The sequence below is a fragment of the Elephas maximus genome, chromosome 1 (assembly GCF_024166365.1).
Source record: "Elephas maximus indicus isolate mEleMax1 chromosome 1, mEleMax1 primary haplotype, whole genome shotgun sequence".
Classification (NCBI taxonomy): Eukaryota; Metazoa; Chordata; class Mammalia; order Proboscidea; family Elephantidae; genus Elephas; species Elephas maximus.
In genome coordinates this window covers 92,842,150-92,864,011 of record NC_064819.1, presented here as the reverse complement: position 1 = coordinate 92,864,011, position 21,862 = coordinate 92,842,150, and the positions used below count along the sequence as shown (strand labels likewise).

General features: G+C 45.5%; 2 protein-coding genes across 4 annotated transcripts in view; both read left to right on the top strand.

The window, feature by feature from the left end:
- The window catches only part of LOC126078111 (HLA class I histocompatibility antigen, A alpha chain-like), a 598,109-nt gene that overhangs the window by 10,608 nt on the left and 565,639 nt on the right, over positions 1–21,862 (top strand). The gene's annotated exons all lie outside the window — the stretch shown is intronic.
- LOC126078197 (H-2 class I histocompatibility antigen, alpha chain-like) lies at positions 20,256–21,648 on the top strand. The gene is made up of 2 exons (XM_049888438.1): positions 20,256–20,286; positions 21,197–21,648. The coding sequence occupies exons 1-2, from the start codon at positions 20,271–20,273 to the stop codon at positions 21,472–21,474; spliced, it is 294 nt and encodes a 97-aa protein (XP_049744395.1). The 5' UTR covers positions 20,256–20,270; the 3' UTR covers positions 21,475–21,648.

Genomic DNA, 21,862 nt, shown 5'->3' with positions numbered 1-21,862 from the left:
TTGTGTGCAGAGCCTTGTCCTGCTACTCGGAGTCCAGGGACCCTGGGGAGGTCCGGGGTGAGAGGGTAAACAGGGAACTCTTGTCATTGGCCCTCAGCCTGCAGTCACATGGGGGCACCACCGGTCTGCTCTGGCATTCAGGACGGGTCTGGCTGTGGTCTGAGTGAGGCTGGGGAAGGCTGACCCTGAGGCTGGGCATCCATGGAGGAATGAAGATGCCTTCTATGCATCCCTGGATTCCACAGGGGTCAGACTTGGGGGGTGGAGGAGGGGTTGGGGGAGAGGAAAGCTCAGGAGCCCCTGTGCCATGTCTGAGGGGTTTCAGGGAGGAGATGGAACCTCAGAAATGGCACAAGGGGAGGGAATGATTGCATATGGGGTCCCAAGTTTTTATTTACAGTGATGGAAAAATCACATTGATTAAGGATAGAGATGCACAGCTGATTAAGTATTTGCTGTCCACATGTACATCTGTAAAAAGTTTAATTGGCAAATAGTTGTGTGATTGATTTGTTTACAACAATGTACATATAAGCAGCTGCTGAGTCTGCTTATGTTCCAACAAACACTTCACGGGATTTGGTTCCTTGGTTTGATGGTTTAGGGTTATGGCTTCATGGGACATCCCAGTTAATTGGCTGAATATCAAGCTAGTGTTTTGGTCCTACCTCCTAGTTCAATGAATATTCCCTGGGGTCTTAAAAGCTTACAAGTGGCCATTCAGGGTAGAACAATTGGTATCGACTCACCTGCAGCAACAGAGCAAGAAGGAGGATCAGGAATAGGAGGAGAAAATGGAATGTGAGGCTAATTGCCTCCACGAACAACTGCCTCCTTTGCTATGAGACCAGAAAAACTGGATGGTGCCAGCCAGCTACCATTACTGAACGTTTTGATCAAAGATGCTGTAGAAGAATCCTAATCAAAAGGGAGAAAAAAAGCAGAACAAAATTTCAAATCCTTATGAAATCCAGGGCGAGATGAACCCCTGGAACTATTGCCATGAGGTTACCTTTAAAACTTTAACCAAAAAATATCCCCTGAAGTATTCTTAAAACCAAACATAGCTTAACTCGTAAAGAATGCCTGCCTTGAGCATTGTTGTCTTTTAAGAACAATCTATATGGGATCAAATTGACAACAGCAACTCATAAGATTAGATAGGAAACTTAGGGGGCAGTGAGTTTATGTTAATGGGGGAGGAGCAATTCAGAAAAGGAAGATGAAAATGGTGGTATAACCTGAAGAACGTAATCAGTGTCATTGAATTGTGCGTGTAGAAATTATTGAATTGGTGTCTGTTCTGCTGTGTGTATTCTCAAAAACAAAAATGAAACTAAATTGTTTAAAAACATAATCGAGTATTTAAACAAAAGTGATAACTGTACTGTGTGGGATTTCTAACGTATGTAAAAGTAAAATGCACGACAATAGCACAAAAGCCAGGAGGGAAGAGATGGAAGTACACTATTATCAGGTTCTTACATTATCTTTAAGCGGAATAATATCACTTGAAGGTAGGCTGTGAAAAGTCAGAAGTGCACAATATAAAGTGTAAAGGAACCAATAAAAGAGCAAAACAAAGAGCCATAGACATATACTAACACTAATAATAATACTGTTAATATTATAATGATCAATATCTTTAATATTATGCATTAATATCGAGTGGCTAGATGAGTATCAGGCACAGTAGGTTTAAAAAGAAAGACTTTTAGCAAGGATAATGACCATCATTTGATAATGATTATAGGGTTGGTTCATAAAGAGGACATAAAAATCCTTAATGTTATGCATATAATAACAGAGTTTCAAAATATATGAAGCAAAACCTGATGGAACTGCAAAAAGGCATAGATGAACTCCCCATTATAGTTGGAGATTTGAATATCTCAATCTCTGTAATTGTTAGAATAAGTAGACAGAAAACTACTAAGGATACACAAGACTTGAACGACTCTATCAATGAACTTTACCTAACTGACATTTATTGGAACCCCCACGAAAATATAACAAATTAATCCCTGAAATCCTAGGAGAATATGCATTCTTTTCAAGCACACAGGAATTTTTCAAGGTCAATCATATTCTGGGCCATAAAGCAAGTCCCAATATATTTAAAAGAATTCAAGTCATATAAAGTATGTTATTTAGGCACAATGGAATTAAATTTGAAATTACGAACAGTAGGATCTCTAGACATTCCTCAATTTTTTTTGGAAATGAATTCATACACTTCTAAGTAATCCATTGATCAAAGAAGAAATAAAAGGAAAATAAGAATGTATTTCAAAATGAATGAAAATTAAAACACAATATATCAAATTTTTGCATATCTTCTAAAGCAAAATGTAGGGAGTATTTATATCATTATATTTCCTTATTAAAAAAGAAGAAAGGTGATATTGGGAATTCCTATGGGTAGTTCACAGAAAAGGAAAAAATTGAGCTTAGTTCACGGAAGAATCAGCTCAGTATGTTGGTGTGAGCCAAATGTATAGTACTACTGCACTAGAGACCCACTCAGGGATGACTCAGAGAGAGTGGTGAGAGGCAATTCTCTCAATGAGCAGAACTTCAAGGGGTTTACTTAATCATCCACACCGTGTAAAGAGAAAAGTGATGTGAAGTAAAGATATGCATGGACTCATGAACAATGGAGAATAGCTTAGCTGGTTGGTCAGTTGCTTGGAAGAAACCAGATTGGAAGATCAAGGACAAAGAGGTCTGGGGAAGATGCATTTGCATAGGTAGAAAAATGATGATTAGGCCTGGAAAAGTTAATCATGTGAGCAAATACAAAATTTTATAAATATTTTTCTTTTTATAATGTCTTTAAATTATAAAATATATAAATTTTGGTTAAAACATATTTAAAGTAGAAATATAGGTAAAAAGCAAATAGAGAAAGAAAATAGTATACCAGAAGTCTTTGCTTAACCTAAAAGAAAGTAGCAAAGGACAAACAGACTAAGCAAGAGATGAGACAAATAGAAAATAAGTACAAAAATGACAGATCTAAATCTAAGCACATCAATAATTATATTAAATGTGGCTGCACTAAAAACTCCACTCTAAAGGCAGATGCTGTCAGATTGGAAAATATGACAAGACCTAACGATATGCTGTATAAAAGATACACACTTTAAATACAAAGACAATGCTCGCTTGAAATTAAAAGCATGGAAAACTATATACCATTGGACAATAATCACAAGAAAACTAGCACGAATACATTAACATGAGACAAAATAGACTGTAACACAAGGAATGTTGTTAGATCCGCACAAAAAATAAAAACCAAACCTGTTGCCATCGAGCTGATTCAGGCTCATGGCAACCCTATGTGTTAGAGGGTAGCTTTCCATAGGGGTTTCTTAGCTGTAGTCTCTACAGAAGCAGGTCTCCAGGCCTTTCTTCTGTGGTGCCACCGGGTGGGTGTGAACTGTCAACCTTTAGATTTGTAGATGAGCACAAATCATTTGTGCCACCCAGGGACTGCATTAGACACAAAGAGGGACATTTTATAGTAATAGAAGTGTCTATAAAGCAAGAAATAACAATTATAAATAAACTTAACCCATTGCTGTCAAGTTGATTCCAACTCATATCTACCCTACAGGACAGAATAGAACTTCCCCACAGGGGTTCAAAGGCTGTAAATCTTTACAGAAGCAGACTGCCACATCTTTCTTCTATGGAGCAGCTGGTGGGTTTCAACTGTCGACCTTTCAGTTAACAGCTGAGTGCTGAATCACTTCACCACCAGGGCTCTATAAACCTAACGCAGGCTTGAAGTAGATGAAGCCTGGACTGACACAACTGAAAACAGAAATAAACAAATTAATAATTACATTTGGAGATATCAATCTTCCTCTCTCAGTAACTGATAGAATAAGCAGAGAAAATAGTAAGGACAGAGAGAACTTGAACCATGCTATAAACTGTGACAGTCATGAGAATGTGCCTTTCTGAACTTCTACTATTAAAAAAAAAAAAAACCCATTACCATCAAGTTGATTCTGACCCATAGCGACCCTACAGGTATCATAATTTCCCAAGGGCCTCAGTTACTGCATTTTGAAAGCCATCATAATGTTTGTGGTGAGGCTACATCTCCCATGGGCTGCTAGCCATCAGTGACTTAGCGTGATCAGGATACTAAGGAAGATTCCGTCCTGAGAGACATAGGAGTCATTTGTCAGCTGATTTCAGCTCAAGGACTCCTCCACGCCTTTGCTGAAGCTTGCTTAGACTACACAACTGTCTAGAACACATCTTCCACCCTTTTCCCTACCTGGGGCTAATGGATATAGGGTTCAATTTGATCAAGATGCCTAGGAGAATTAAAGAAACATCATGGACCCCCATTAGAAGAGAGACATATGGGGAACGGGAAATAAGTGGGGTCTTATTTTAGGTCCTTCCATCTTTCAGCAGATTCTCTGTGTCCACACAACTACTTGGCGGTCATTTCTTGAGTTTCCAAATATGCAATCAAAATAGACATATTAAGCAGTTGGCAGAACCCTCACATTGGTTCTCTGATGTGTAGAATAAAAGGTTTTGTGATTGTTAAGGTTGTGTGTCAGCTTGGCTGGGCCATGATTCTCAGTGGTTTGGCAGTTATCATGTAGTCTGGCAGTTGTTTAATGATGTAATCACTTCTATGATAAGACCTGATATAATGTGATCACCTCCAAGATGGGATCTGCTGTGGGAAGCCAATCAGTTGAAAGGGAGTTTCCTTAGGGGTGTGACCTGCATTCAATATAGGTAGACTTTTCGACAAGCCTTGCAGGCTTTTGCTCCTTCTGTACACTGCACTTGGCTCATGTTTGTCTCACCTCCAGTTCTTGGGATTTGAGCTAGCAGCTTACCTGCTGATCTTGGGTTTCCTGTCTCTGAAGTATGTGAGCAAGTGGCCTGCTAGCTTACCTGCCGAGTTTGGTTTTACCAGCTCCTCCAGCTATGTGGTGGAGCCCTGGTGGCAGAGTGGTTAAGCACTTCGCTGCTAACCAAAAAAAAAAAAATATTGGCAGTTTGAATCCACCAGCCACTCTTTGGAAACCCTATGGGGCAGTTCTACTTTGTCCTACAGGGTTGCTATGAGTCAGAATCAACTCGACAGCAATGTGTTTGGTTTTGGTTTTAAAGGAGGCTGACCACCGAGTGCAATGTGTATTCCTGGATTAGATCTCGACTGGAAGAAATGCCTATAAAGAACATTACTGTGACAATTTGTGAAGGTTGAATAAGGACAGTTATGCTGATTGCAGTGCAGTGAATTACTTCATATGACGCTTCTAGCCATGGTTTTGTGACTTCCACAAACTGATTGGATGGGACTATGCAAATAAGGTGCTGTGGCCCACCAAGGAGGTTGGACAACCTGCTATAATGCAAATAAGGTATATGGAACCCTTGTGGGGAAGGGGTGGGACTATGCAAATAAAATGCATGAAACCCTTGTAGGAGATTGATCAGTTTCACCCCTCTGCGCGGCTTAAAGGGAGCCAATCCCAGAGGAGGGGGAGAGCCTTACTACCGTCAAGAAGAAAAGCCACGAGGGGAGCATGTGCTTTGGACCCAGGGTCCTTGTGCTGAGAACCTCGTAGACCCAGGAGACAGAGCTTTAACACTGGAGAAGGTGTGAGATGACAGCGACACGGGAACGGCAGGCCAGACCCATAGAGACAGAGAACCGAGTGCCTTCAGACAGTAGGCTTCCTGGTGGAATGGGGTGCCTCTGGACATCTATCTGTGGAGCTAAAGAGCTTTGAACACTTTTCCGAGCAGGGAAAAGGCCAGGCTCAAGTGGGGGCAGAGGCCAAGCCCAAGCAGGGGCAGAGGCCAGGCTGATAGTGCAGGGCCCAGGCCAAGAGGAAGGCCCAGCATCAGCAACTGAGACATTGCCCTCATAGGAGAACTGTACCCTGAGTTGTCCCTGTTATCGCCCAGTTGACCTGAATTGTAAGCTGCTACTTTCCTAATAAACCCCATAACTGTGGGCATGTTCTGTGAATTCTGTGTGTCCATTGCAAGGAATTATGAACCTAGCAGGGAAGCGTAAAGTGCTCTGAGACGGACGGCTGATGTCAGAATTGGTGAAAAGGTTGGAGAGTGGAGGTATGCTTGACCTCCACCTCACAGGAATCGGCCTTGGTGATTTTCTGCTCCGCTCCTGGGGTTAGAGGACCTGTGACGCCATGCTGTTTTTGCACTTATGCAATGCTAATTTTCCTGGATTTGATTGTTGTGCTCTGATTATGAGAGATAATGCCCTCGTTCTTAGGGAACATACACTAAAATATTTAGGCATAAAAGGAGAATATTTTCAACTTTCTCTAAAATCATTATCTACAAACAAATATTGCAGAAATGATATTTTTGGTGAATATGAGAAAGGATTATATGAGATTTCCTTGTACTAACTTACAACTTTTCCCTAAATTTAAAATTATTTCAAAATAAAAGCTAAAAGAAAACAAATTCTTCTGACTTTAATACCATATCATTATTAAGTGCCTAAAGGGTTTTTTAAAAAAGAAATTATTGTGTTTAGGTGCAAGTTTGCAGCTCAAGTTAATTTCTCATTCAAAAATTTATACACATGTCGTTTGGTAACATTGGTTGCAATCCCCACAGTGTGACAGCACGACCCCACTTTCCACCCTGGGTTCCTAGTGTCCTTTCCTCCAGTTCCTGTCCCGTCCTGCCTTCTGGTCTTACTTTAGGACAGGAGTTGCCCATTTGGCCTCGTATGTTTAGTTGAACTCAGAAGCATGTTCCTCACAAGTGTGATTGTTTGATTTATAGGCCTATGTAATCTATGTCTGAAGAGTGGGCTTTGGGGCCTAAAGGCTTTAAGAGCCAAACATCGATGGTCTTTTCTCCATGAATGTTTTGACCCCTTCTGGAAATCATTTGTTTCAAGTCTCCAGGTATTAGAATATCCTTAATATTATTCCCTGCTATTTGGAGGCTTTCCAAAAAAATATCTTTCCAGTTGACAGAAAGTCTCCAAATCTGAGATTCTGGGGTTTGTGAGCAAACCAGTGTATCTTATATCACAAACACTGGCCAGCAACGTAAGAGGAGTAAAGCAAACAGAGAGGAAACATTTGCATTTTTCTTCCACTTGAAATATCTCCCAGTTCCTGCTGCTCTTCCCATGTCCTTGGGTATAGGGGAATGATGGCTTCCTTGGGCTGAGTCTTAGGTGTCTAGTGGTACTCTAACAGAAAGAACACAAGAGGGTGGTTTGAACAGACAATTATTTTCTCACAGGTTAGGAGGCTAGAAGTCCAGTTCAGGGTGCTGGCCCTAGTGGAAGGCGTTCTCTCTCTGTCAGTTCTGGGGGAAGGTCTTTGTGTCTTCAGTTTCTATTCCTTGGCTCCCTGGGGATCTCCATGCGACATAGCATCTCTCTTGCCCCCATCTCTGCCCTGCTCGCTTGTTCAATCTCTTCTATATCTCAAAAGACATTGACTCAAGAGACACCCTATGTCTCCTGCCTCATTAGTGTAACAAAGACAACCCATTCCTAAATGGCATTATAACCACAGGCATAGAGGTTAGGATTTAAAACACATATTTTGGGGAGACAGAATTCAACCTATAACAACAGGTTGTGAGAGAGAAATGATGTGGGAACATCTTTCTTCATCACCTCCCTCAACCCTTCAACTTCTTCTTGGGCTGTGCGCGTTCTCCCTCTCCAACTCTTCGTCCATGAATATTTTCCTTCTCTGAACCTCAACTAGAGCACAGACTTACCTAGAGCTGGCTCATCAGTGGGAAGTGAGCCATTACTCCTGGAGGGTAGAAGAGAGAGAGGTCAGACCCTGGGCATGTGGCAGAAGGTCCAGAGGAATGAAGGAGGTTGGAGTGAGGCGGACTTGCCAGTGAGGGCTGAGATGTGAGTGATCAGAGGACCACTGAGAACATTTCCAGTGTCTCCATTTAGGAGAGAAGGGAGGGGCTTGACTAGAAGGGCGGAGAATATGGGCAGGGTTTGGATGAGATTCACCCCCCACTCATTCCTGGTCCTGGGACAACACCTCACCCCAAGTCACACTGAGGGGCCTGTTCAGGCCCAGGTGCTCCACCAGGCAGGTGTATCTCAGCTCCTCTTCTGGGAGGATGCCCACAGCTGCCCAGCTCTGGTACATCTCATTTCCCCCAGGTTGGATTCCCCTGAGTCCTGAATCCAGGATCAGCTCCTTCTGATCCCCCAGCCAGGTCAGCATAATATTGGCAGGTGGGAAACCGAATACACAGTATCGCAGGCTCTGATTGCCCTCAGGGTCCTTCTGCTGGGTCACCATGACCCTGGGGGCCACTAGATCCAAGGAAGAGCACAGAGACAGGGTGGAGGTGGGACTACACCTCAGCTTCTTCCCTCCCAGCCTCGTCCACACACCAGCGCCTTCCTCTTCTTTCAATCCTGGGGTTTTTAAGAACTCAAGGCAGTAATGTGGTCAGGGAACACAGAAATCCAGGTCCCCACAACTTCCTGCGGGAAGTCATCCAAAATCAAACCAACCAAACCCACTGCAGTGGAGTCAATTCCGACTCATAATGACCCCATAGAGTTTCCAAGGCTGTAAGTCTTTATGAAGCAGACTGCCACACCTTTCTCTTGGGTGGTGGCTTTGAATCTCCCACCTTTCAGTTAGCAGTCAACCGCTTTAATCACTGCACCACCTGGGCTTCTTTGCGTCAGTCCACCTGCTTCTATTCCTGCTGCAGGGTCAGTGCTTGTCCCCATGGGGAGCCTCGGGTATTCGAAAAGGGTGATCCCTGGAAGTTCTTCCCTGAGTTAACTGCATGGCCCAGCCCCTCACCTTCTTAAAGAGATTGCTCAAATGTCACCTACCTGATCATCTTACTTCAAATTACCACCCCTTCCCCTACACCTCCTTCCTCGTTCTATTTTCCCCCCTCTATATCATTTTTTTTTTTTATATCATTTTTAGGTAGGGTCACTATGAGTCCGCATCGACTGGATTATAATGGGTTTGGTGTTTTTGGTTTTATATCATGTAATGGAAACCCTGGCGGTCCTATGGCAGTTTGAATCCACCAGGTGCTCCTTGGAAGCTCTATGGGGCAGTTCTACTCAGTCCTATAGGGTCGCTATCAGTCCAAATTGACTCAACCATAGTGGGTTTGGTGTTTTTGGTGTTATATCGTGTAATGGAAACCCTGGAGGCCCTACGGTTAAGAGATACGCGTGCTGACCAAAAGCTTGGCAGTTCGAATCCACCAGGCCCGCGCTGGAAACTCTATGGGGCAGTTTTCCTCTGCCCTCTAGGGTCACTATGAGTCGGAATCGACTCCATGGCAACGGGTTTGTTTTGGTTTATCACGAGTAATGCTTTCTAACCCATCATACTGTCAACTGAAACCGAGACCTGAACACGTTGAGATATGGATCTGGGACTGGCAGGGTTGGGCGTGGGAGTCTTTCTCACTGTGTGATTTGGGAATGATGGTTGTGTGTGTGCTTGGGGGTTCCTTACTGACTGGTGCCTGACCCCTAAGTCCCACAGCCAGCAGGGCCCGAAGAGCCGCGCTGCACTCGCAGTCCAGCCACCCGCGCACTGCAGACAGGGGGCGCCCGACCACAAGCTGCCTCCGCTGCCTCTCAGGCGCAGAGAGCATCATGCCCCAGGCGCACGCAGGTCACCGGGTCATAAGCGGTGAATTCATCCCCGTGGTAGCCTTAGCGCCAGAACCTACCACTGTTGCCCAGCTCGCAGCCATGGTTCAGCTGCAGGGAATGGGGCCCTGGGGAGGCCTCCCCTGGCCCGTGACCCCCAAACCCTTAGGTTAGTCGTCAGGGAAAAAATGAGATTTGGCACCAAGCTGCAGGGGCCATAAGTGCAGGGTTGGGGGTGGCAGGGAGCGAGACCTGAGGTGGCCTAGACTAAGTTCCGGAAGCTTGGTCCAGGAGGAGATAGAAAGAGGCAGGATGCCTGGGCCCTAGGGTCTCAGAGAGTGGAGAGGGTGTGGGGTGGCCCCTGGAGCCCAGGAGGTTGAAAGGAAGAAATGAGAAATTGGGGACAGAGGAAGGGCCCACCCTTGGGATCCAGGGGAATGATGGTCCGACACCTGGGCCAGACTCATCGCTGAGCTCATTGTAGCCCATGATGGTCTTCAGACCCCAATCTACTTCCTGCTAGTGAACTTCCAAGAACAGGGTCTCCTTGTCTGCAAGCAGCGGGACAGTGATCTGCCCATGGGCTGAGGTCCCCTCAGCCTGGCTCTGCGGGTCTTGCTGTCATAGGCAACGAACAGTTGTCCACCCAGGTAGCCGAGGGCTGTAACTGCAGGCTTCCCAGGACTGGACTCAGACACAGTGGTGAGGTTGTACCGCAGGGAGAGATACCCTGGAATACCCAGGGCTGAGTGTCTTAATATCTCACCTTAGTTCTTTCCCCAAGCAAGCAAGGAAACAAACAAAAAACCCCAAACCAGTTGCTGCCATTTCCGAAGGCCCTGCACCTGTCTCTAAACATTCCTACACATAGAACTTCAAACCGTTGCCAGTTCTCTCTCCTCCCTGGCTCCTTCCTCTCCCCTTCCCCTACTCCCTCCTTTCTGGACCCCAGAGTTGGAGACTCACAGGGCTGATTCCCGGGATGAGCAGTCTCCACTCCCAAAAGCAGCAGCAGAAGCAAGGGACAGGGTCCAGGAGTCCAAGGTTCCATCCCAGGAGGCTGAGGGACTAGGTCTGGAGTACCAAAGTTTTGGGATAGACCAACTCTAGACCTGATCTCACCTGTTCTGGCCTGGAGGCCTCGCTCTGTGCTGGGGCCACAGTCCAGAGTCACCCAGTGGTGGGAGGAAATGTCAATATCAATGTGGATTTTGGAAAGCTAAACTGGACCTGAGCCTGACCCGTGTGACCAGGGCACCCCTTATGCGCAGAACCCTGTGCAGCTGCTGGGAGCAGAGGGAGACCCTGAGGCTATCCAAACTGAGGGACAATAATGGGAGCTAGGATAGTCTGGCCTCAGCCCTGTGGCTAGACGGGGGCACCAGTGCTCTGCTCGCTCTGGTTCTGATTGAGCAGCACAGGAGGGTTCTTTCTGTACTGTGGATTGAGTGAGGCAGAGGTGGCTGACCAGGAAGCTGGACATCCATGGGAAAATGCAGGTGCCTTCTGGGTGGCCCGGGACTCCACAGGTCCAAGCTAGTCTTTCTTGTTCTGAAAAATAGGAGCAATAGTGGAGCAATCAATTCTGGCTCTAAAATTCTTACTGCAGATATGGATCACATAGAATCCACCCAGAATGAGAGAGTTCAAGGTTAATTCTGACTTGGGCACACCTGACTTTGATGGGGGACCAAAAATGTAGCTCAGGCATTAACAGAAATTTCAACTATTGTAGCACGTTTCAAAAGAATTATCTACAATTTCGTTTGTAGTGAAACTACCAGCTTGTATCCCTGGTTGTGTTTTTGAAAAGGCAGAAAGACCAATGAAAAGAGATTGATGAAAAGACTCTGGAAATTCTCTAATCCTTTTCATAACAACAACTGGGACCTAGAGAACAAAGATCGAAGGACACACAGAGAGGGATCTGGAGAAATAGCGCTCCCTTCAAATCCACCAGGGCACAATGTCTGGGCACTCTTCCCACACTCTGTTTGCTTTCAGCAGGCTCAACTCGGCAAGTGAAACACAGCCCTGCTCTCCCCTGGAGACCTCAGCTCGATGCATCTTCCCTCTGCTCCAAGTCAGAAGTGTTTGATTCCCCTATCCTGGTTTTCACAGATTTCTTTTTTTTTTTTTCTTTGTTGTGTGACCAGTAATACAATTTGTAGGCAAGATTCTCTAAAATGAGATAAAAGATGTTACTTATGTAAGTAGAGGTATGATTATGAGGAAACAATGGCAGTTATAGACAGAGGTGGAGGACAGACATAGACAGAGGTAGAGAGAAACACACACAAAAAATTCATGCCTGTCCATCCATCCATTCACCCATCCATTGATCCACCTACCTTCCTATCTGTTTGCAAGGTAAGCATATATCAACAATTTTTAAATTTATGTCAAGAGAGAAATCACAGAGTTTTCCCTGTTCACTTATACCTGCCCCTTTTTGCTTAGATAATTGATTGATTGGTGAGTTTTGGCCACATTCTGTACCGGGTACTGAGCACTGGAATCTGAATAGGAAGAGACATTTGTGATCCATCCACACCAGGCTCTTCACTGTACTTAATTGTGAGATAACCTCCCGGTGCTTATCTCCCTGATGCTTTTCTCTTTGGTCCTTGAGAAAAGTCCCTGGCCCACCTCACTATTGCCATCTGGGAGACACGATCGTCCTGGAACCATAACTATCTTTGAATCAGGCACTAATGTTTTCTTTTTAATAACCTAACATTTTATTTCATTTTAGAAAAAGCCATCCTTTACCACATATTCCAACAAGGGAGATAGACACGTAGCACTGAGTGTCAACAATCAGCAAAAGCCAGTAATCCCCTACTACTTCCTTGTGTCCTGCACCTTTCTTTGTAGATGTTTAGACATTGGTGTTTGTTCCTGCTTCAGCCATGTGGGTTCATAGAGAGATCCTTTTCAGAGAACCTGAGGTAGAGGGTTAAAGGCACACAATCCTGTAAGTCTCTTCCCCTCGTGCCTTCCTGTGCCCAAAGTTAGATTTCAAGAAGCATTAAGTAGCTAGTTCATGGTGAGGAGAATCTAAAGCCTTTCCATAAAATCTCCAATATCTTCCATTTGGTCCCAGTGTTAATTACTAAGTATATTAGAGCCTTCTCAACTTGCCTGCTGGGAAGGAGACTTCTGAGAGAATGGACTTGGGCTTCCAAGGCTTTCTTTCAGGAAGTTTTCCTGCTCAGCACATGCTCCCAGTGGGCCAAGTTCCTTCTTCCTTGTGGCCTTTTTCACCTCTGCCCTAAACCCACTCTCAGAAAAAATGACACAGAAGGGTTAACTTCCAGCTGAGGAGTTCCAGAGTACTGACAGCCTTGCAGCATCTTTACCTTGATTCAACCAGTAGGTTAGGGCTGGCCAGGGCCAGCTTTTTACCACTTTCCCCCACTCATTCTTAGGTAAGTTCAAGAGACAAAGCATAGGAACATGTTGCAGGGGCATGGCGGGGCTCCCTCCACCACTGCATCCCCCACCCCCTTGTCAAAAGTGGCATCGAGGAGGTGGCTGGGCATGGGCTGACATGACAAACGGTGACTCTTCTCCAAATGTGGAGGTTTATTTCAACAAAATGTGAAAAGAGTGCATTTGATTGAAGCTCCTTGCTCATCAGGATCTGTGTCCATCGAATTCTCAGCAAGACAAGTCAAGGCTGCTTTGCGAACAAGTGAAGAGGTAATATGGCAACTCAGTTCAAGCGAGTCTTGGCCAATACAACATTTACACTCTTCTGCCTCAGTAACTTTGCGTGCATCATGGGCTGTGGGACTATCAGCCTGTCCCGTTCTGTGGAGCTTTCTGACTTCTCCCTCTGAAAAACCCCTGTCGGGGGTAAAACCTAAAGTGAGGAGGGGTGGGGCTGGGGGAGTAGGCATTACAGGGTTCTAGAGAGGAAATTTCTTCATTTAATGTGTCATGATTTGGGGAGGGGATAAAAAGAGTATAACCCATCCTACCTCTAAAGAAATGTCACGGCAAGTACGGGTGAGGACAGGCCAACTGAGGAGTGTAGGGCTTCAGACCACCTGCAGGGACGTGCAATCGCATTTATTACAGAAAAGTGTAGAGACATAATCTGGTCTAAGGTTCATCTATTTCTTACTGGGTAAGGAAGTAACCAGCAACAGCGGTGCTTCTTCCTGGACTGAGAATTTTTCCCACCCTGCTTTGATGGTGCCAAGCACTGCACCTTCTCTGAGGGGCAGCCTGGCTGTGTCTCTGAGCTGCCGGGGGCAGTCAGTGATGTACCCAGCCACATAGGTCATCAGAACCATTTGCATGTAAAGTGGCCACCTGCAATTTAGAACTGTTGAGAAGTCCAGCGAAACATCTGCATAAACAGTTCCTGAAGAAGGGGCAGTGGAGCTTTCTTCTGTGTGAACTAGGGTTAAGGCTCAAAACTGTAGCTCGTACACAAGTATTCATACTTTTCATCCTAAGTTCTTAGTGATTCCCTGTGTGGACATCGGTGACAAACGCAATTAGCTGCAACACAGGACCCGGGTGCAACCCCAGCCCACCTCACCCACCACTCTTGCTTTAGGAATACAGATGGGTGAGCCAGTAAGCACTTCTCTTGAATGAACTGGTTGTTGAAAATAACTCTCTCCAGCACCCCTGAGGAGGCCAGGAAGGGACCATTTAGCCTGGAAGACCACAGCACCATTACTGAGTTGTAGATATTCGTAAAGTCACATGGGTCCTTGGAAGCCTCCCCACTCCAGGAAGGGCAGAATCCTGGTGCCAAGAGGGCAGATGTCACCAGGGTTCCTTTCAGCAGCTGTGGGGAGACCTGCTGCACCTGTTGCCTGTGTACAGTCTCAAGAAGAGACAAGAACCAAACAGGGTAGGAATGTCAGCTGCTCAGAGAGTAGGTCATAGTTACCTGGGAGACAGAGATGAGTGGCTCTGTAGGCACCATGAACCTCTTGTAACGATCAAAGCTCCAGGCTTAATAGTAACAATTTTCCAAATCATAGAAAGAGGCTGCCTGGCTTGCTCTCCCTGTGGTATAATTTCCACCAGAGACAGTATATGGCAGTTTCATCTGACTCTTCTTGCCGACTTAGGCTACAGCAGTGCTTGTGGGGCCTCTGGCAGAGGGCCAGGCCTTTCAGGTACTGGTCAAGCAGTAATTTTTCAGTATTTGTCCTGTGACAACTTGCTAAATGCCCTCTCAACGACTTTCTCACTCGGAATTTGTTTCAAGAAGATACTGCTATACAATCTTAAGCACAAAGTTTAAGAGAAGCCTACAAACAAGGATTTCTCCAGAAATTCTCATTCTCATCTTCTCATCTGTGTTTAGTTGGTTGCAAGATGGTTCCATTCCCCTTGACTTTATTGCAAGAAGTAGAAATTACTTTCTCAGTGAACACATCCACTGGCAAAGCCAGGGTCTGAAACACTCCCCTCAAGACTCACATCAAAAAAAAAAACGAAGCTCTACTCCCTCCATCCCAGAGATGTCCATAGACTGTTGGACTCCTTATAGACTTTACTCCTGCCCTACTGGAAGAGGAAGATTCTCCTAAAAATACCTCAAATCCTTCTGGGTAGCCAACCCCCCTGTGCCCACCACAGGCAACTAGAAAACCGGACTTTCCAATCCCATTCAGAAGCTGAAAATGACCTGGGTTTTCAGTGTATACCCCTCCAGAGAGTAAATTGCAGAGCAAACTTGTCCAAATCCAAATATAGAAATCAGAGGAAATAAAGCCAAACGTGAGTTCCCTCAAGAAACACTAAGAGACCTCTCTGACCCCAAATTTCATGTGAAAGCTGTGTGACGGGGCTGGGAGGATCTGTCAGCACCTATAGTTACACGGCAGCATGAGAGGCCTTTTTAGGACCTTCGGGAGGCAGTCAGCACACAGTGTCTGGGGACACCTAAGCAAATCCTCAAGGGCTTGTCCACCCAGAACCCTCCTTAAGCAGCTTCCCCCTAAAGAAACCCTGAAGTCTGGAAAATCAGTTAAGAAGAAAGATACTCTATGTCTCTGAAAAAGAAAATAAAAAGCAACCACCCACCCCCCAGTACGGAAGCTGTTAGACTAAAATTGCTTCACCCAAAGACTGGCCTAATGCAGAAGTGAGAATCTGTCTTAAAAAGGCTTGGAACAAAAGTGAGAGAGTGTGGTTGTCAGTGCCACCACCCATTTGTTACATGTTAAGTGAAACTTCCACTATTTAAATAATATTCCAATGAATAGAAACACTTTGCACCTTTCTCTAATATATTAAGTCTATTATAATAAATCATCTTCTGTGGGATAACCAGGGTAATTGGTGTGAGTAGACCACTTTTTAGGGACGTTCTCAGAACACCTCATGAGCATTCTCCAGGAGGCTGTACCAGAGGGGATGAAACCTTGTATCCTGCCATTGTGTAGTATCCATCATGCTGAAGTTTGGGCCTGGCTAGGAGCCCTGCTGGCACAGTGCTTAAGAGCTTGGCTGCTAACCAAAAGGTCAGCAATTCAAATCTACCAGCAGTTCCTTGGAAACCCTATGGGGAAGTTCTACTCTGAGCTACATGCTCGCTATGAGTCAGAATCGACTCTGTGGCAATGGGTTTGTTTATTTGGTTTATGGATGGCAAAGGGGAAAGGTGAGAATGCAAATGCAAGATCAAACCCTCCCTGATGGACCTGCTCCCATATGTTGCTCTATTGCTTTTGGTCTGTCTGTTCTAGAGAAAATTTCCTGAAGGCAAAGATCTGGGTGTCATTTTCTTGCTCCGTTTTTTTCTTTATTCTACCCAGTCCAAAGGGAGGGCCCATAAGGTGGGTAGGGGCCTCACAAGTACAAATTAACAGGAGTGACAATTTTTTTTTTCTTTTAAACTCAGGAGTCCCTATGCAATGGGGGTATAGAAATGTCCAGTGTCCCAATTCAGAGATACCAAATACCGCCCTGAAAACAAGCCAAAAGAAATTTTAGAGAGGATATGGTTCCTGTTGGCTTTTCAGCTTTGAGCTTTCTTTTATTGTCTAAGAGGTGCTGAAGGTCCCTAGGTGCTACAAGCAGTTTGTGCTCAACTGCTAACCTAAAGGTTGGTTCATCGAATCCATCCAGAGGTGCCTAGGAAGAAAGCCCTGGGGATCTGATTCCATAAACGATCACAGCCAAGAAAACCCTAGGGAGCAGTCCTACTCTGTAACACACAGAGTATGCTCGTGTTAGGATGGACTTGTACACCTGGCGTGTCTGACTTCCTCTAACTTCACAAAGGGGAAGGAGAATCAGGATCAACAGCCCAAATCTGGTTCCTTTGAGGCAGAGGTTAGACATGCCTTCCTTCTCTGCCATCTTTACAAATTCTGACCCTAGCAATCCCTTCCACAGCACTCTTTGCTTCTCTGCTGTGTCCAATAATTCATTGCAACAGCCACAAAACTCACAGATAATACTCATGATTATGGGGTTCATTAGGGACATAACAGGTTACAATTCAGGTTCCGGAATTCTCAGGATACAGTTCTTCCATCTCGGCTGTGCTCACAGGCACCCCTCTCTGGCCCTTGGCCTACTGCCCTTCTTGGGCAAGTGTTCAAACCTCTTTTAGTATAGTAAGTGCCCAGAGGCACCCCACACTGCCAGTAAACCTTGGCCCAAAGGTGCGCAGTCCTAGCTCCGTGGCTTAGCAAACCTAGCTCCACCAAGTACCTGGAGGCTCCCTACTCTTCCAGCGAGTTTCCTGGCCAATGGCACTCATCTTTCTTGCTATCTTGGGCAGAGAAGCCCAATGCGCCGTCTCCTGCCCCTCTCCCCTGTCACCGTTTCTCTGCCACCACTTCTCAACATCTTCCATGTTATAGCTTCCTCTCCTCTGTCTTCTGATTCCAGGAGCTTCTCAGCACAAGGATCCCGGGTCCAAAGGATGCACTCTGCTCTTGGCCCTTCTTCCTTGGTGTTGGTGAGATCCTCTTTTTTCTGCCTCTGGGATGGCTCATTTGAAGCCCAGTAGGATGGCAAAACTGACCAATCTCATTGGCCATGATTACCCTATTTGCACTTGGGTGGGGGTTCCAAGACCATGGTGAGAAAGGCCACACAAAAGCCATCTGTCATACTACAGGACTTGACAACAATGGGTTCAGTTTTGGGTTTGGTTAAGAGATACTGATCATTCAGTATATATATAACCCAAAAAAACCCAAACCTATTGCCATCGAGTTGATTCCGACTCATAGCAACCCTGTAGAAAAGAGTTGAACTGCCTAATCGAGTTTCCAAGGAGCACCTGGTGGATTCAAACTGTCGACCTTTTGGTTAGCAGCTGGAGCTCCTAACCACTATGCCGTCAGGGTTTCCATATATATATGTATATACATATATACATATACACACACACACATAGAGTTCTCACAAATACGTATTTTAATTGTATTTGAAAATATCTTTTGTGAGTTTCAGCATTCTCCCCATCTGCCTCTCTTGCAATTTCTCTCAAAGAAACTAAATGCTGGCATCTTTTTAAAAAATAACCAACAGATGAAATAATATACTGTCTGAGATTTGCTGCAACATAATTCAGTGTGGGTGATGGTTGAGAATATAGATAAACCAAGATTGTCAGGTGAGTGAAGAGTGCATGGAGATTCATTGTATTCTTCTCTCTACTTTCACGTCTGTTTGAAATTACCACAGCACAGCATTTAAAAAATAAGCACCAAGATAACCTAAGACCCATCAGGGCACTGGATATCTTAAAGAATCAAGAAATACCGGTCATAATTTCTAATCAAACTGCCAGTAAAAACTTTAAAAAACCATGCCATCGATTCCAGCTCATAGCGACCATAAAAGACAGAGTAGAACTGCCCCACAGGGTTTCCAAGGAGTGTTGGTGGATTCCAACTGCCAACCTTTTAGTTAGCAGCCATAGCTCTTAACCACTACTCCACAGTGAAAACCACAGAGACTAGACGCCTTTAACTCCTCCTTTTCGTCTTCTCAACTGAATGCTTTCTTCCTTCCCTTGGTTCCCGGTGGGTAAGTGCTGGAGCCCAAGCTCTGAAGGGACAGAGTGGGGATTTAAAACTGTATTATGATCAATAGCAGGAAATAGGTTTGACATTGAGAGGGGAGGGGACAGGCAGGAGACACATGAAGAGATGCTGTTTCCATGAATTTCTTTTTCACTCTGAGAGAAAGTGTGGACAGACACCATAGATCCTTGGCCTCCAGGGGTCCCCAAACTCCCTAAAAGCTGCATGCAAAATTTTATGGGATTGCAGGTACTTTAGCTGGAGGCAGGCATTGGGAAGGCTCTCATAAGGTTGTAGAAGGGTTTCATAACCCACTGAAGGAATAAGAGTATTGAATGAGAGTTTGCCCATCTGACTGACTGTGAGGGACAACACCAGAGACACAGGTGTCAAACCATTCTAAGACAGCAGCCCAGACAGGGATCCCCTGTGGCAGTCATTGCTCCTTCAGCTCTTCCTTCAGCTGGATACACTTCCTGAAATCTTCCCGGTCATGTTCACAGCCTGAAGTAGAGTTACCTCGAAACTACTGAAACTTCATCCTCACAGTACTTCTATGGGGGGGTGACTGTCTTTCTTCTCTTTGACACATAATGCAATAGGAATGAGAGGTTCAGTTACCCACCAAAAGTCACCCACAAGTAGTGGTGGAACACCCAGGCGTTTGGCCCCTTAGCCCATGTTCATGACCACTGCACTATTCCAGAATAGGAGAGCTGGGACCTGCAAGTCTAGCTCAGGAAGAGAGATTCTAGGAAGAGAAAAAGAAGAAAAAGGAGCATAGTGGTTCACTCTGATAGCAGGGCCCAGGACTCCAGGGGAGAAGGGGACAAGAACTGTTTGTTAAAGGATCAAGGAACATTAGAAATTCTCCACTTGGACATGAACATCTCCAGCTGTGACACAGATGGCAGGATGGGCAAGACAAACTCAGCCAAGGGGCCAACTGTGAGGCTAGCTCTCTCCTGAGAACTCTGTACCACTTTCCCTTCCTAGCGGCCACCTCTCATTCCTTATTCTTGTTATCCTGCCCAGAATGGGTGATGACATACACTCTCTACTTTCCCTTGGGTTTGTGAATCAGAGTTAGTGGGTGAATTGTCTCAGTAAAACAGAATAATAGTCCAGAATGATTTCTGGACTCCAAGAGAAGCCAGATCATGCTTCCTGGAGCTGTCTACCTGCTGGTCTAGTGGGTCCTGACCTTGACTGAGACCTGGCAGGTGAGTAAAGAATCAGGATAAACTGATGCTGGGGAGGGAAGAGCCAAAGGACTGGCCTGGTGGGTGCTGAGCAAGCCCGTTAGAAGGGCCTCAGCCCCTTGAGTAGGGGGGGGAATGGTGGGGGCTGAAGCGAGTGGGGAAACGGGGTGGTGGTGGGGGATTGTCTCAAGAATTCTTGTTTCATTTTGGTTTCTCTCTCCACCACCCATCCCCATCCTCCTGGGGTTTCTCATCCCTCTCACCAACTCTGCATGCCTCACAGTGAAGTGGCTCAAGAGGCAGGCGTGATGTAAGAGGATGTGACAAGGAGCCCCGAGGCTCAGTGCCCATGGGAACGCAGAAGGGAGCATCTCCAGCATGGAGACAGGCCCAGGTGAGAACACAGCCCAGGAAGGTGAGCTCAGGAATCTAGGGCACTAGGGCCCCTTCTTCCCTGAAGGCATTTGCTGAACCTGCAGATATAAGAAGCTCTTGGCTGCCTTCTGGTGCTGAGTGGAAACAGAGGTGAAAGCCAGAGGACATGAAGGTAGAGACTCTGGTGGACCACCCCACTTTAAGCAGGAACTCAGAGATGCTGCTTCCAGAGGTAGTTTTGACCTGCTGTGAACAACTCCCACAGGATTTTATATAGTGCATGTTTCTCCTTGGTGATCTGATTTGGATTCCAGCTTCCAGTTTGGAATGAAGCACTCCTGAATTGGAAACCTATCAGGTATAACAGACACAAATGTACAGAAAACTTTCTGGAGATAAAAAAAAATCATCATCTTAGGCTAAAATTAATTCTATCTTTTTTTGGTTATTATTATTATTTGTAAAAAGATGCAGTACACAATCAAAGATACCCATGTTCACTTTGAAGAGATAAGACACCATGAAGCAGAAACAGCAGACATAACAGTGATGGAAGCCGTCCCACAAACACTTCCCTGATTGTGAAACTCTTTTGTCTTTTTGTCTAACAAAATGACATACTTGAAAACCTGATCAGAGAACTGGAAGTTAAAAATCCTGAGAGAGAACTAGAAAAGAAACCAAATAGAAATTACAAACCTGAAATATAACAGCAGATGAGGCACATTTGAAAAAAGAGAGAATTAATGGTTAACAAGAAAGGCTATCCTAGAACCCAAATTTTAAGTTTGAGAATTGCTGACCCCTAGATTTTTTTTTTTTAGATAGTAAGGCTGGTGTCTGGGTTTCTGGCTATTTTCCTTACCCTGGAGAAACCGTATGGCTCCTCTATGTGCTTAAATGTTACTGAGATGTCTGACCTTCTTCAGGTTCACCATCAGCACCATATGTGACAGGTCATCCAGGCCCTGAAGGGAACATTACCCTGAGGTGCTGGGCCCTGGGCTTCTACCTGGCAGAGATCACCATGACCTGGCAGCAGGACGGGGAGGACCAGACTCAAGACATGGAGATTGTGGAGACCAGGCCTGCAGGGGAAGGGACCATCCAGAGGCGGGTGGCCATGGTGGTGCCCTCTGGAGAGAAGCAGAGATACTCGTACTTTGCGTGGTACGAGGGGCTTCCCAGGCCCCTTATACTTAGGTGAGTTAAAGAGGGGGATGTAGGAGTGGAAACCTCTTAGCAGAACTGGCATAACAGGAGCTGTTCTGGGTGCCCGTGGCAGCGTCAGGCTTTGGCCTGAGGGCCAAAGAACCCCGTCCATACTCTTCTTAGAAGCAACTTCCCAGCTCATCCCAATCAGTGTGGGAATCACTAGTGCTCCTTGCTGCTCTGATCCTTGGGGCTGTGATGGGCAAGGGGAAGGTCTCAGGTAAGGAAGGGCCTGGGAATATGGCCTTCCTCTGTCGGACCTCTAGGGGTCCTACTGCACATGGTGATTTGCCCTATTCCTTCCCATTGTTACTGTGTGGCCAGAGATGGTGACCCACACAGGCCAAAAATCCTGGACAGGACTTGGCAGACAGACAGACAGA